At 43.2% G+C, this 15,084-nt stretch overlaps 1 protein-coding gene across 1 annotated transcript; it reads right to left on the bottom strand.

Annotated features, from left to right (window-relative positions):
* Window positions 1–835: 835 nt before the first annotated feature.
* LOC118668925 (ATP-dependent RNA helicase DDX39A-like) lies at window positions 836–2,517 on the bottom strand. The gene has a single exon (XM_036334306.1). It carries the CDS (start codon window positions 2,200–2,202, stop codon window positions 907–909), a length of 1,296 nt encoding a protein of 431 aa, XP_036190199.1. The 5' UTR covers window positions 2,203–2,517; the 3' UTR covers window positions 836–906.
* Between the last annotated feature and the right edge of the window lie 12,567 nt (window positions 2,518–15,084).

Here is a 15,084-nt window from a genome sequence, read left to right as displayed (position 1 = left end):
CTGCGATGACCTCACGCTGCTTGCCCCGCCCCCCGACTCCTTTCCTCCTGCTCCCGAAGGCGGGGTCCCGCAGGGCTGCTGGCCAACATTGTGGAAGGAATCTGGGGTGAGGTGCTGGGCACCTTTTTCTAGATTTGTCTTCGGCCAAGAGCTCTAATAGAAATTGAGCTTATTGAGCGAGAAAAAAATGTTCCTTCCCAAAGCTTTGCTCATTTTTTTTTGCTTTTCACTGGACCTCATTCCAGGGCCCGGATTCCTACTACTCTCCCATTGATCCCGCAAAATGAGTCTCGAAAAAGCAGCTTCCCAAATTATCCATAGTGAAGGACAAGTTCTTTATTTTTCCAATACATCGCTAGGAGGTACTTTTGTAAAATACAGGAAAAAATGAGCCGGTTTTCTTTCCCATTGGATCTGAACACCTGTCTTGGTGGTCATTAAAAATGTATATATGGGATGAGCTGCTTTGGCTCAGTGGATAGAGCATCAGCCTGTGGACAGAAGGGTCCCAGGTTCATTCCGGACAAGGGCACATGCCTGGGTAACAGACTCAATCCGCATAGGGGGCATGCAGGAGGCAGCTGATCAATGACAATCTCTCATCATTGATGTCTCTCTCTCTCTCTCTCTCTCTCTCTCTCTCTCTCCCTTCTCTGAAATCAATAAAAATGTACTAATATATATATATATATATATATATATATATATATATATATATGAATATATGACTAACTTGAAAAATGGGGGAAAGAAGCAAAATACAAGCCCATAACTGTATTTATTTTTCCATAATACAAATTTATTGTTACACAAATGTACAGTGTTTGAACAGAAAAAAGAAAGCCCCACTGTCGCCTAGAAAGAGGCACTGAAGCAGCACGTGGGAAGCAGGGCGGCTCCGGGATGTCAGGTGTGTGGTGACCTGACATGGATGTATGTGGACATGTCCTTTTCTTGAGGAAGCTCCGCCACATTGACTTCAAACCGACCCTGAACCTCATTGAGGATCTTGGCATCATTGTGATGAGACACAAAAGTGATAGCCAGGCCTTTGGTGCCAAAGCGGCCGGCTCGGGCCACCCGGTGGAGGTAGGTGTCCGAGTCCCCAGGCGTGTCATAATTGAAGACGACGTTGACTCGCTCAATGTCCATGCCTCGGCCAAACAGATCGGTGGCCACCAGGATCCGCCGCCGAAAGTCCTTGAACTGCTGGTAGCGTGCGAGGCGCTCCTCCTGCGCCATGGCCCTGTGGATGGCGACGGCTGGGAGGTTCTGTTGCACGAGCAGCTGGGCCAGGGCCATGCAGCGCTGCACCGACCTCACGAAGATCACCACCTGGTTAAAGTCTAGCACGTCCAGGAGGTCGACGAGTTTACGGTTCTTTTCTCTCTCTTTGAGCTTGACGTAGTACTGCTGCAGCCCATGCAGCGTGAGCTTGGTGTCGTCGTCCACCGTCAGCTCCACGGGGTCTTGCAGGAACTTCCGGCAGACGGGCCGGATCTCCTTGCTCAGCGTGGCACTGAACATCATGCACTGCTTCTCGCGTGGCGTCCGGCGAAAGATCTCCTGTACGTCCCGCCGCATGTCCAGCTGCCCCAGCATCTGGTCACACTCGTCCAGCACGAAGTGCTTCACGTTTCTCAGGCTGAGGCTGCTGTTCCGCACGAGTGCCAAGATGCGGCCTGGAGTGCCCACCACGACGTGGGGACAGCTCTTCTTCAGCACCTCTTCGTCCTTCTTGATGGAGAGACCCCCGAAGAACACGGACACCTTGACACTGGGCATGTACTTGGAGAAGCGCTCATACTCCTTCCTGATCTGAAAGGCCAGCTCCCGAGTGTGGCACATGACCAGGACGGCCACCTGTCCGTTGACGGGCTCGATCTGCTGTAGGGTGGCCAGCACGAAGACTGCAGTCTTGCCCATTCCAGACTGGGCCTGGCACAGGACATCCATGCCCAGGACGGCTTGGGGAAGACACTGGTGCTGAACCTCAGATGGATGCTCAAAGCCACAGTCCCCTATGGCCCTCAGGAGCTCAGGCTTCAGCAGAAAGTCCCGGAAGCCAGAGCTGTGGATGGAAACGTGGGCCCCCTTGACATCTTTCTGGCGGGGTCCTGGGGTGCTCTCTGTGGGAGCCTGGGGCTCTTCATCTTCCTCATAATCCAGAAGCTCGTTTTCCACGTCCTGTTCCGCCATCATACTGGCTCCCCGTTCGCCTCCGCGCGCTCCGAGAGTCCACACGGGCTAGAGCGCCTCCTGCCTCCTAGCCGAAGCCCTCAGGCACCTGAGAAACAAACGTGCAGTGTTGGGTGCCACGCAGCAATTCTGTGACACCAGCCAACTGCCCTCTTCCAATTGCAGACTTCTGACCTCTTGTATTCTCAGCTGGGGAATGTGGCAGGCAGCTCGCTCAGGCCTCCTTTATAAGGACACAAATCTCATCATGAGGGCTCCACCCCCGGACCTAATCCAATCCCAAAGCTCCAGCTCCTAATCCCATTAGCTGGGCCAATAGGATTTCAATTTATGAATTTGGGGGGTGGGGGGGAGGAGTCACAAGCATTCAGACCATAGCACTCATCTTCGCTTCACTGTGCTATATTGTCCTAAATGATTTACATTTGTTAGAAAAACGGGCTCTGGCCAGTTTGGCTCAGTGGATAGAGCATCAGCCTTCGGACCAAAGCGTCCGGAGTTTGATTCCGGTCAAGGGCGTGTACCTTGGTTGCAGGCCCAGACCTGGTCACCGCTCCTGCAGAAGGCAACCAATCCATGTGTTTTTCACAAATCGATGTTTCTGTCTGTATTTTCCTCTCTCTCCCACTCTTTCTAAAAGTCAATGGAAAGGGACACATATGTAATACCCTTTGTAATACTTTAAGCAATAAAAAAAAAAAAAATTACAGTCAATGGAAAAATATCCTCGGTGATGATTAACAAAAAAAAAAAAAAAAAAAAAAAAAAAAAAAAAATCGAATAAAGATAGAATTTGAAAACTTTCCTAGAATTAGCCATTTGGAAAAAAAATAATTGTGAGAAAACAATGGTCACTTAAGAAATTAAATCCTGTCATATCCCCTAAAACCTTGCCACATAACAATTTCCCACCCCCGAAAGATCAATGTTTATAGGCGTAATTAAAATAAAAACATTTATTTATTACTCAGAATAAAACCTTCCTATGAACTGCATGTAGCTCTGTGCTGTGACTTTAAAACTGCTTCCCGCCATTCCCAAGAATCACCTGAGTTTCCTGGGCTAATGCTCAAGGTGGAAAGGGAAGAGACGTTGGTCCGAGACTCAGAGATGAGTCTTCATCAAAGGAATGGACGTATATGAGTCAGTTCAGTGCACTGAACCTTTCCTGTAAAATCTGTAAAACTATGATTCCCAAACTATTAATCATTTTTCTAAATCTAATGATAGAAATTGGGTGTTACAATTTGCATTTTCAGGCTTTGAGATTGCTCCTATATGTAATCCTTAAAAGGCCAGGCCCTACTGAATTTTCAGCATTGTAAGACAGGCTGCCCTGATGAGAAGGCTAAATTGTTTGGGGGTTGTTTTTTCTTTGAATATGTTTTTATTGATTTTTAGAGAGAGAGGAAGGGAGAGGGCTAGAGAGATAGAAACATGGGAAAGAGAGGAACATCCTCTCTCGGCCCACTGCCTCTTGCATGGCCCCTACTGGGGATCTTTCCAACCCAGACACGTGCCCTGAGCGGGCTGGCAATGGAACCGGCAACCTCTTGGTTCCTGGCTTGATGCTCAACGACTAAGCCACACCAGCCCAGCCCGCGAGGCTAAAGAGTTTCAACAAACAGATCCACGAGTCTCCAGCCCTCTCTGTGCCTGTGCCTTTTGCCGTGTGACTTTGCTGTTCCTCCCGACAGGAAGCAGAGTACACTGTCCAACCCCTTGATTCTGAGTGTGGCCATCTGATTTGTTTTAGCCGATGGGATAAGAATGGATGTGATGCAAGAGGAGGCTTGACAATCTGGGCTTGCTCTGTTGTGCTTCTGCCGTCACAACGAGGATGGGTCCAGCTAGCCCACTGTCCAGGAGGAGGAGGAGGGTCACCCAGAGCAGAGCCCAGTCACCCAGCCAGCCCAGCCTAAACCAGCTGCCTCAAAGCCCAATCCCCAGGCATATAAGGAAGCCCAGTCAAGATCACATGTTGGCCAACCTAGCCGAAGCCTTCAGGCACCTGAGAAATTAATGTGCAGTGTTGTGTGCCACACAGCAATTTTGTGACACTAGCCAACTGCCACAGTTCAGTAAAAATTTTTGAAGAAAAGAGTGAATTTGGCTTCTTGGAAAATGTTAATTCTCCTACATATTAAGAGAGTTATTTATTGAACCGATAAATAATGGAAAGGTGCCTTACCCCCAATATATAAGCTACCTATCCATCGGAGCTCATTTTTTAACATGATAAAAGTGATATTGGTGAAACGGAATACTCCTAAAATGAATGAAAATCTTTCTTCACTACAGTGCTGCGTATCTGTTTGAAAGTATACATTTTTGCAACAAGGGGAAGGCAGAGAATAATTAGCATCTGGCAGTGCTTCATCTGTGGGTTCCACACTGCATCAAAACCAGTCTTGCTTTTTTCATTTATTTAACTCGTAGCTCAGAGGAACAGTATGCATACTACACACAGTTCCAGTGATTATACAGACATCAAACTTACTCACCTTTTTTCCACAGATCCTAATCACATATTCTTTTGCGTATTTTAAGGAAGCCTTGCTAAGCATCTATTGTAGTTATCTAAGCATATTTAGAAGCATAAATTGTGTAAGAAATGGTCTGATCGGTTCTCCAGTGTGAAAAGTGACAGAAAATAATAGGATTAAAATTTTATTATATCAAATATTAACATAATTCTGATTATAACTGTAGCACACTAATTCTTAGAATGAATCCGAACAGAATCAAATTTGGTTGGGATTTTGCTAACTATGTTTTCTAACAAAATTACTAGATGTTATGTGCAGTGTGGTAAATTGGATCCAGCAACATCAAAGTGCATTATAACAAAATATTGGTGAAACCTGAATAAAATTTGCAGCATATTTAATCAGACATCTTAGTTTTAACAAATGTTTCATGTTAATGGAACATTAGGGAAAACTGGTGAGGGGTAGAAAAGAATTCTCTGTATTCTAGTTGGAATGTTTCTATAAATCTAGCCTTATTCCAAAATTAAAAGTTCATTTCAAAATTATTTGGTGGCATAACATTCTTCATTTACTTTAACCACACAACCACAAAGAGATTTATTTTATATGTGTGAAAGCTGTACCAGTTTTCCCAAGGGTCTCTCTTACTCCTTTGAAATAAATCTTTCTCTTTTGAATCATCAATCTGTCCTAATCCTTGCAGATTTCCTCCTCTTTAATACCTGGTTTAACTCTGCCCTGTCCCCATTTGTCCATGACTTGCCATTTCCCTCATCTCTTCGCTCAACTAAGTGAAATACAGCATCTTTTGCAACATTTCAATTGCATTTGTTGGAATGCTGCGTTTTCCTCCAGGGCATTGGGAAGGAAGGTGCTAACAGCCGTGGGCAAACTATGGCCCACGGGCCAGCTCCGGCTCATTCGGCTGTTCTATCCGGCCCGCGGAGCCGAAAGAGCGGAGGGTTCTCTTGCTCTCCCCTCCGCTCCTTCAGCAGCAGCAGTGTTAACATGGCAACGTCGGGAAACACAGCCGCAGCTCCTTCTTCTGAGTCCAGTTTAAGAACCCATTGTGGCCCTCGAGTCAAAAAGTTTGCCCACCCCTGTGCTAGACCCTAGAGTTAAGAAGGGAGGGATATTTGAGAGGAGACTGATTTTAGACCTGGTCAGTTTTTTATAAAATGACTTGTACAACCTCAAAACGGTAGGAACACAGGTAATTAATTAATGTTTGGAAGACAGGGAACCCTGTGTCTCCACTTTCCCTACACTTTAAATTCACAAAGAACTGAGGAAATAAAACAGCTGATGGGATTGACAGCCAATGAAAAAAAAAAGGCAAAAGGCCCAGGAGAGATGTAAACAAGGGGTACAAGCTAGATTCAGAGATTGTCTTCAGTCCATGGAGAATCAGGGCATGAGACTTTCAGAAGCAAATGACAGCAATAACCAAATCCCTGTCTCTGCAAGGCTATGGCTCCATTGAAGGCAGGAATTCACACAGGCAAATGGAAATTCAACGTAGGCCCATACCCAGGTGTCATGCGGTCCCCCAAACAGGCTTGTGTTCGCTGTGTTTTTTTTGTTTGTTTGTTTTTGTTTTCAGATTATCCTGAAAGGTAAAAGCTCGCTAAGTGCTAACTCCCAAGTTGAGAAAGATTGCTTTAAGAGGTAGCAGGGGAAAAGGCAGTATAGTGTAGTAGCAGTGATGGCGAACCTATGGCATGTGTGTCAGAGGTGACAGGCGAACTCATTTTTTTGGTTGATTTTTCTTTGTTAAACGGCATTTAAATATATAAAATAAATGTCAAAAATATAAGTCTTTGTTTTACTATGGTTGCAAATATCAAATAATTTCTATATGCGACACGGCACCAGAGTTAAGTTAGGGTTTTTCAAAATGCTGACACGCTGAGCTCAAAAGGTTCGCCATCACTGGTGTAGTGGCACAAAACACAGCTATCAAATCAGGATTCCTGGCTTGTAACCCTGGCACAGAACTTAATAGCTGTGTGACCTTCTGAAAATTACTTTCCCTCTCTGTGCTTCAGTTTCCTCCTCTGTGAAAGGGGATGGAAATGGTATCTTCCTCATGGGGTGTTAGCAGGATTAAGTGAGACAATCTAAGAAAGGAAGGCACTGCCGACCCCCCCTAAGTGCTCCATACTCAGCCAGCCTATGCTAAGGAGGGGAAGCTGACGAAAGGGTCCCAGGGCTAAGATTCCTTCCCACTGGACAGCATTCACTTGCATTTACTTTGTTACTTTCTTCCTCAGAGGTTGAGAGGAGCTCCTGATAACACTATTTTTTGCCTTTTCCTTCTGTAGTCAGCAGCCCTTTTCCTCTCCACACGATTTCCTAGGTTCCTGTGAGGAAGTTGTGGTGTTGGCTGATAAACGTGCCAATTCATTTCTGGTTTGGTGCGATCATCATCACATTGTCAGCTTTTAAGGTGTTCGTTAAGGAATAAAGGACAACTGGGTGTGTTTTACGAGACCGTTATGACATGCTATGCCTAGTTTGCCAGGTGAGTGAGTGCAGAGGCTGAAATGAGCTTCTTCTGCTCCTTGCTATGTGTTAGTGGCTCAATTAAACACCCCTTAAAGCAGAGTTTCTTCTTGTTCCAGGAGTGGGTGGTTAGGAATTGTTTCGTTTGGGGATTTTGCCCCAGAGCAGGTCCTCTGAGGCTGAGGGAATTCTACGGCTCTATTTCCAAACGTGTTCCGTGGTTCCTCAGGCTCCCCCCTGCAGTCTGTGACCATGACTCCAGAACCACCAAGAAGCTGGGTCTTCCTTTTTCATTTACTTTAGGCAACATCGGTTAATAACATTATATACATTTCAGGTACAACTTTATGACACAACATCTGCATACTCCATTGTGTGCTCACCGCCCAAAGTCCAGTCTCCTTCCGTCACCATATATTTGAATCCTTTTATCTTCTTCATCCTCCCCCCACCTCTGGTAACCACCACTCTGTTGTCTGTCATCTATGGGTTTGTTTGCTGCTTTTTGTTTTACATCCCACATCTGAGCGAAATCATACTGTTCTGTCCTTGTCCATCTGATGTATTTCACTTAGCATGATACCCTCACGATCCATCCATATTGTTGCCAATGGTAAAATTTATCTTTTTATGGCTGAGTAGGACACCATTACATCTTTATCACCTCTTCTTTACCCAATCATCTGTCAAAGGACACTTAGATTGTTTCCATGCCTTGGCTATTTGAATAGTGCTGCAAAGCACATAGAGGTAGTACATACATCTTTACCAATAAATGTTTGGGAGAAGGTATCTGCAAATGATAATATATATTAAAAACTCTCCTTAGTTGACTCAGTATGGCTAGTTTTAGCAGCAGGGGTAGGACAACAAGACCAGGACCTGGCCTGGTTCAGTAATTCATGATTACAAAGTACTTCTGGTTCTCAAAATAAATGGGAAAATGGGTATGTTGCTAATTATGACTGTGATTCAGTAACTGGGCTAATGTTGAAGGGAGGGACGGTTTATCTGCCAGTTTCCACAAAAACAGAAAACCTTTGAGGGGCAAATCTCACACACCCCAAAACTTGGGCGTGGGGAATAAGTAGGGGAAAACTGCAGGCCAACACAAATTTCTTCAATGTATTGGGAACTTGGGGTGCCCTTGCTGGAAACTCAAGCCCCAGTAGCCCTTATCAAGCAAATTAATTTATAGAATCATAAATTACTATGAATATTTGAAGAAGTGCTGAGTTGTGCCCTTTCCCAGAAAAAGGCTGGGACCGGACAAGCCAGGGAACTTTGAAGTTGAAAAAATTATCCAGATAAACTCAAAAACCTGTTTATGCTAAAATAAACTAAATTGTAGAAATGATTATCCTGGTAACAAACAATGTTTGTTCTTAAGGACAATGGGTTCTTAAGGACAATGACCTCTTCCTGCCTCTCTAATATCTTTTTCAGTACCTGATACATTACTATAATCCCATGTAGTTGGTGATTGGTTAGTGGATCATTAGATTTGTCCTTTTATCGATTATACAAAGAAAAGACTAAGAAGTGTGTAAACCGGTTAGTATAAAGGAAGAAACCTGCCTTCATTTTCCTCACCTTGGAAATGTTTGAGTAGAGGCATTTGAAGTAATTTGTACTATTTCAAACTTGCTGTAAGTTGTGATTTTTGCTAATTAAAATATAAATAGCTATCCATGAAGAGGGCCTCATTCTCTGATAGATCTCCTATAAAATCCCATGGAGTAAAATGCTTGCATCTAGATAGCTGAGATAATGGTTTAGAAAATTCTAATTACCAAAACTGGCTCAATCTTATCAGCAAAATAATTAACTCTCCACATTCAGTCACAAAGTATTTAATTCAAAAGACGAATAGGGTGTTGTGTAACTTTATTTGCTTGTTTTGCTTTCTTTTACAGAATGCGTAATGGACATTTCTCATTTTCACTAGCAAGCATCCTGCTTCTTTAATTCCAAATGGGGGTAGAATATCTGTTTTGGGGGTTTTTTAATTGATTTCAGAGAGGAAGAGAGAGGGAAGGAGAGATAGAACATCAATAATGAGAGAGAATCATTGATCGGCTGCCTCCTGAATGCCCCCACTAGGGATCAAGTCCTCAACCTGGGCATGTACCCTGACCAGGAATCGAGCCATGACCTCCAGGGTCATAGATCAACACTCAACCACTGAGCCACACTGGTCGGCCAGAATATCTGCTTTTATATCTTATGTCAATAGCATATTTTTTCCTTTCATATCAAGTAATAAGATGGCCCTAATACTATTTTCACTACATTCCCCCAAGTGCCTGTTAGTCTCCAGAGAAAAAAATCTTGACAAGGTCAAGTCTTTCTCCTCTGGTAGCCTGCCCCCCACCCCAGGCTGACTCCTTGATTGCTTCCTTCTCACTCTCACTTTCCTCAGTGTCTTTGGCCATCGCTGCAATCATCTAATAGCAACTGAGAGCAGGTGGCATAAAAGTATAATGCGTAGATAAACGCAGGAGGGAATTTGATCTGCGCTCAGATCTGGCACTTCATTAAACTCTTCACCTAGATTTGGGGTTCTTAAGGACAGTGACCTCTTTCTGCCTCTCTTTTTCAGTACCTGATACATTACTATAATCCCATCTAGTTGTTGACTGGTTAGTTGACCATTAGATTTTGATCCTTTTTGCTATCATGCAAAGAAAAGACTAAGAAGTGTGTAAACTGGTTAGAATAAAAGAGGAAACCTGGCATCATTTTCCTCACCTTGAACAAAAATAGAGCGGACATGTTATATTAATAAAGTTGTTAGCAGGAAGAAGTACATCCATATTATGAAGGAAAAGAATATGTTTTGTTCAATAAGTACATCTAAATGTAATGTGCAAAGAACTTTAGAAAAAATTCCTAGTTCTATAATGTAATGACATTTTGATGAATTTTTTATTCTATTTCCCAAATATTCTGTGAGAGTTTTCTATTATGTCGAAATTAAGAAATATAAAGGGACTTGGCCAGTTTGGCTCAGTGGATAGAGTGTCAACCTGTGGACTGAAGGGTCCTGAGTTTGATTCCAGTCAAGGGCACATGCCCGGGGTGCAGGCTCAATCCCCAGTGGGGGGTGTTCGGGATATTACAGTGTCAGAGGTCTCAAAAATAGATTTGGTAAAGGCAGCTGCAGCTGCAGCCATACTATTTCAGATAAAGCAAGTTTTCAGACTAGGTGGTTTTAACATTAAGCCCTAATGTAAACCAATCAATGAATGAACAGTTATATTAATAAAGTTGTTAGCAGGAAGAAGTACATCAAAATTATGAAGGAAAAGAGCATTGAGTACCTATGTTTGCCTTTTCTCTGTTTAAATGTTTGCCTCAAACTGAATCAATTCAATTATGCTAACATTGTAGAACTTGGCCTAGATCAAGATAATGTAAGAGCCAGAAAAGACAGTCAAAGATTCCAAAGACTGTGGCTTAAAGAAAAGTGAACTAGTTGAGACGACCAGTCATATCTCTACATTAATTTGTAAACACTTGGTACAGGTTGAATTGTGCCCTTCTGCCCCCTCACCCCCAAAGGATGTTGAAGTCCTAACCCTCAGCACCTGTGAATGTGACCTTATCTGATAATAAGACTTTTTAAAGATGATCCAGCTAAGATGAGGTTATTAGGGTGAACCCTAATCTACTATGCCTGGTGTCCTTATAAAATGGGGGGAAATAGACACAGAGACAGCCGGGGGGAGGCAGAAATCAGAGTGCTGTACCTAAAGCCAAGGAACATGGAAGACTGCCAGAAAGTCACCAGAGGGCAGGGGAGAGGATGGACCAGATTCTCCCCCACAGCCTCAGAAGGAGCCAACCCCGCCAACATCTGGCTCTTGGACTTCTGGCCCCAGAAGTTGAGACAGATTTCTGTTGTTTAAGCCACCCTGTTGGTGGTACTTCGTTAGCACAGCCCTAGGAAATGAATACAATGATTTTTCTTTGTGGACTACACAGGTGGCCCAAACAGGAAGTTTAGGCCTAAAACCAGTATATGCCTGCCCACACGTAAAAATGTACCAAAAGCTGAGAACATATTATGAGCACCTAAGGGGGAAGGTACTTTAGGTCGCAAGATTTTTTTTTCCAAATTAACTTTATCGAGGTATAATTTAAATACAATGAAATGTATTCTTTGTAACTGTGCGATTCAATTAGTTCTGGCAAATGTGAGACCATTCCAATCAAGCTATAAAGCATTTCTTGGAAAGTTCACTCATATCCCTTTCCAGTCAATCTCCCTACTGGTGTCCTAGGCAACCCCTACTCTTCTATCACTTGTAGATTGATATTGGAGAGTAAAAAGTTATATGTGGAGCCCTAGCTGGTGGCTGAGTTGGTTGGAGTGTCATCCCATATACCAGAGGTTGTGAGTTCGATTCCTGGTCAGGGCACATACCTAGGTTGCAGGTTCAATCCCTGGTCAGGGTGTGTACAGGAAGTAACTGATCAATGATTCTCTCTCACATTGATGTCTCTCTCTCTCTCTCTCTCTCTCTCTCTCTCTCTCTCTCTCTCCATTTCTCTCTAAAATCCATAAGAACATATCCTCAGTTGAGAAAAAAAAATTATACACGTATTTTCTACTGTGGGAGACACAGCACTGCTAACCCCCTGTGTCCTTTAAGGGATAATTGTAGTTCTACGATTCTGTTAAAAATGTTGTACGATACTCTCTTATCAGCTGTGATTAGCACGAACCACAGTAAGAAACACATATTACTTTATGATCCATACTTGATGTATTACCAAAACCACAGTTTGATGAAAGAATACTTACTATTGACAAGGAACTCTGATTTACTCACTTGCTCCTTTATTTATTCAGTCTATCCTATCTAATAAAGAGGGAATATGCTAATTGACCCTCACCCCATCACAAAGGTGGTGGCACCCACAGCCAATAGGGAGGGAATATGCTAACTGACTGTCACACCCTCAAAGACAGCAGCCCCTACAGCCTCAAGATGGTGGTGCTCAGTCCCCTCAGTCCACTCCCATAGGCGGGCCTGGCCTTGCCACACGCCTACCTCTGGAGTCCCCCAGTCCCCTCAGCCCCCCAGCCACCCAGGGCCGACCCAAAGCAAAGGTAACCAGGGCCAGCTGAGGCTTGCACTGCCAGCAGTGGCAGCAGCAGAAGTGTTATGGGGGCGTCGCCTTCCCCTGATCACCAGGTCACCACCCCTGAGGGCTCCCGGACTGTGAGAGGGGGCAGGCTGGGCTGAGGGACCCTCCCCCTCCAGTGCATGAATTTTCATGCACCAGGCCTCTAGTATTAATACAATTGTATAAACTAGTGGAGTAACATCTGTTTAGAGGACAGGAATATAGAAAACAAGACCAAAAAAAAAACCATCCAATTTATCTTTTTTGATCTTTCTGAAAATCTAACTGAAATTCTCCAGGGCTCATAGTTTCTTTCCTGCCACAGAACAGTAGGCAGCCCACAAACCTGATATTCACGTAGAAGGTTTACTGTAGAAGAACCTTTAAGCATATTCATCACCATTTTGTGAATAGGAAATATAATATAGATCCTATAATGTGTCCTTGGTCAAAATGCATTATCCTCAAGGTGGGTACAGAATTTCTGCCCTAAGTCTTTCCACTTAGTACTCTGCACTGCCCTCTCCTGGTGAAGTAAAGGGCACATCCAAGTAGCTCAGAGTCGCAAATCCTAGGCAATTGCATGCAACCTTTGCTCAAGCAGTAAGTGGGCAGACATACATGAACTTCTATTCACCTCTGGACTGAGAAGAAAAAGGGAAATGAATAAGGAAAAAAAGAGAAGAAATCATTTGGATATGTCTAGCTTTGGTAATTCACATTAAATTAGAATTATTCTTCATCCACCCATCTACCACTTAGGTCCTTTTTTTCTTTCTTTCTTTCTTTTTGTTCTTTTTAAAAAAGAAATAAACACAAAATAGCTCATCAAAATAGCAATGACTAAGAGGTTGGGAAGAAGGAGTCCAAGTGTGATGTTGCCTTGTTTCTAACAGAATTTAAAAAAAAATCCTAAACCCGAACCCTATAATTTAACCCAACTTGTCACTACCCTCTGATTAAAGCATTTTTTAAAGTAACAGATAGAAAGCTGAGATCTGCATTGAGATAAAGATGGTTAGCATAGATCAAAAAGAATTGTGCGTATGTCAGATTAAGTGGCAGGATGTGGGGGAGTGGTGGGTCCCATATCCAGTTACTTTATGCACAAGTGCATTTGCTGAATGAATGCAGGTCCTCTAACGGGGTAGCCTTGCATAGACGGAAACTGGGAAATTAATGGAGGGCGATCTATAATAGCTAGAGTGTTTGTTCTGATATGGATCCAAGACCACATTTCTCCTAATTAGTAATATTGCTATAATTTTTTATAACTGTCTATCTTGCCCTGCTCAGGATAGTAAATTATTTTTGAATCTTTCATCTGACATCTCTGATGGGGTCAGCATTATGCTGTAAGTACTCTGTATCCGCATGCATAAACCTAGTAATTAGATATAGACAGACGATTTCCCTAACCCTATTAGAAGAAAAAATGTTTCACATACCTCCCTAAAAAATTCCATTGAAGGCATTTGGGGGGCAAACGGGGCAAGTCATGTGGAATAATGTCAATATCAACGAAGTGGGACTAGTTTACTTGCTAAGTAAAGTGGAGAAGTCACACCGTGGTTCTTTTTTCTGGAAGTATGAGTTATAATAGAAGAGTGCTGTAAAGACCACAGTTAAAGCCACATATTTCTTTAGGAAGCCATTCATATATTACCCTTCACAATGAAGATGTTATTGGCTAATCAAGTCAGGCTATAAATCAGAGAAGTGAAAAATCCATGTTAGGGAAATTCTATGCAGTTAACACGGGGGTCACTTCCTTAACATGGTCACAAAAACCTAAAAGTCTAGAGCTGGAAAAGATCTTCTCATTTGCCTTCACTAGGTTTAATTACCCCAGTTTAGTAATAATCACAAGAAATCACCTTTTAGCTGAAATGATTCCATACTGCATAATCCAACCGGCCAGGACTAGGGTGAGGGGATGGAGGCACTTGCTTCTGGCACAAAATTTAGGGGGGAGGGAGGGAGGAGGGGAGATATCCCAAACCTTAGTAATCAAGATAAATAATATTTTCACTTCCTCCACTCAAACCCCATCTCTGTTGATGCTGCCTTTACTTAAAATTTTGATATGTTGTTCATAAAGGATTTTTTGCGTTGATTTTGATTTTTTAAAATGTCATTTATCTGGAATCCTGACGTTCAGGGCAGAGTCAAGTGCTTTCCTCACCTCACACTAGCCCTGGACCCGTAAACCCATTTCGATATTTATGTAACTCCAGATTCAGAAATTCCTTACTTGCATCTAACCTGAGGTTTCTCACCCTTGGCACTACTGACATTTTGGATGCCAGATAACTTTTTGTGGTGGGGGTTTGTCCCCTATAGGATGTTTAGCGCCCTCCCTTTCCACCCCTTACTGTCACTGCCAATTCACCCCTGGTTGGGAGCCATTGATCTAACCAAGAATGTCTTATGCTGCAAACCAGCCCATTCCTTCTGGCCGAGTCCTCAACAGAGATAGAAAGCAGCTTGTCATCGTTTTCTAAATAACAACCTCATGAGATTCTTTGCTTTGTAGAGTGTGTGTTTACTTCATAATCTGATTAGAGTGATGATAATCAGGTTAGCATGTCTAGACTTACCAAGGTCAAACCCCTGGCTTCTGTAAGGTTTATTCCTATCTATTATCTGACATCTCAGTAGACCACTTGGCCATCTGACTCAGGAGCTTCTTCCAGAAGTTCAGAGATGCCTTGTAATTATAAACCTTTGGTCAAACTGTAAACTTGATTCC

This window comes from Myotis myotis, unplaced genomic scaffold (genome assembly GCF_014108235.1).
Source record: "Myotis myotis isolate mMyoMyo1 unplaced genomic scaffold, mMyoMyo1.p scaffold_m19_p_14, whole genome shotgun sequence".
Taxonomy (NCBI): domain Eukaryota; kingdom Metazoa; phylum Chordata; class Mammalia; order Chiroptera; family Vespertilionidae; genus Myotis; species Myotis myotis.
This window is presented reverse-complemented; position numbering and strand designations above follow the sequence as displayed.

Excerpts from the sequence above, each read along its gene's own strand:
- LOC118668925 (XM_036334306.1), bottom strand. The coding sequence starts at position 2,202 with ATGATGGCGGAACAGGACGTGGAAAACGAGCTTCTGGATTATGAGGAA.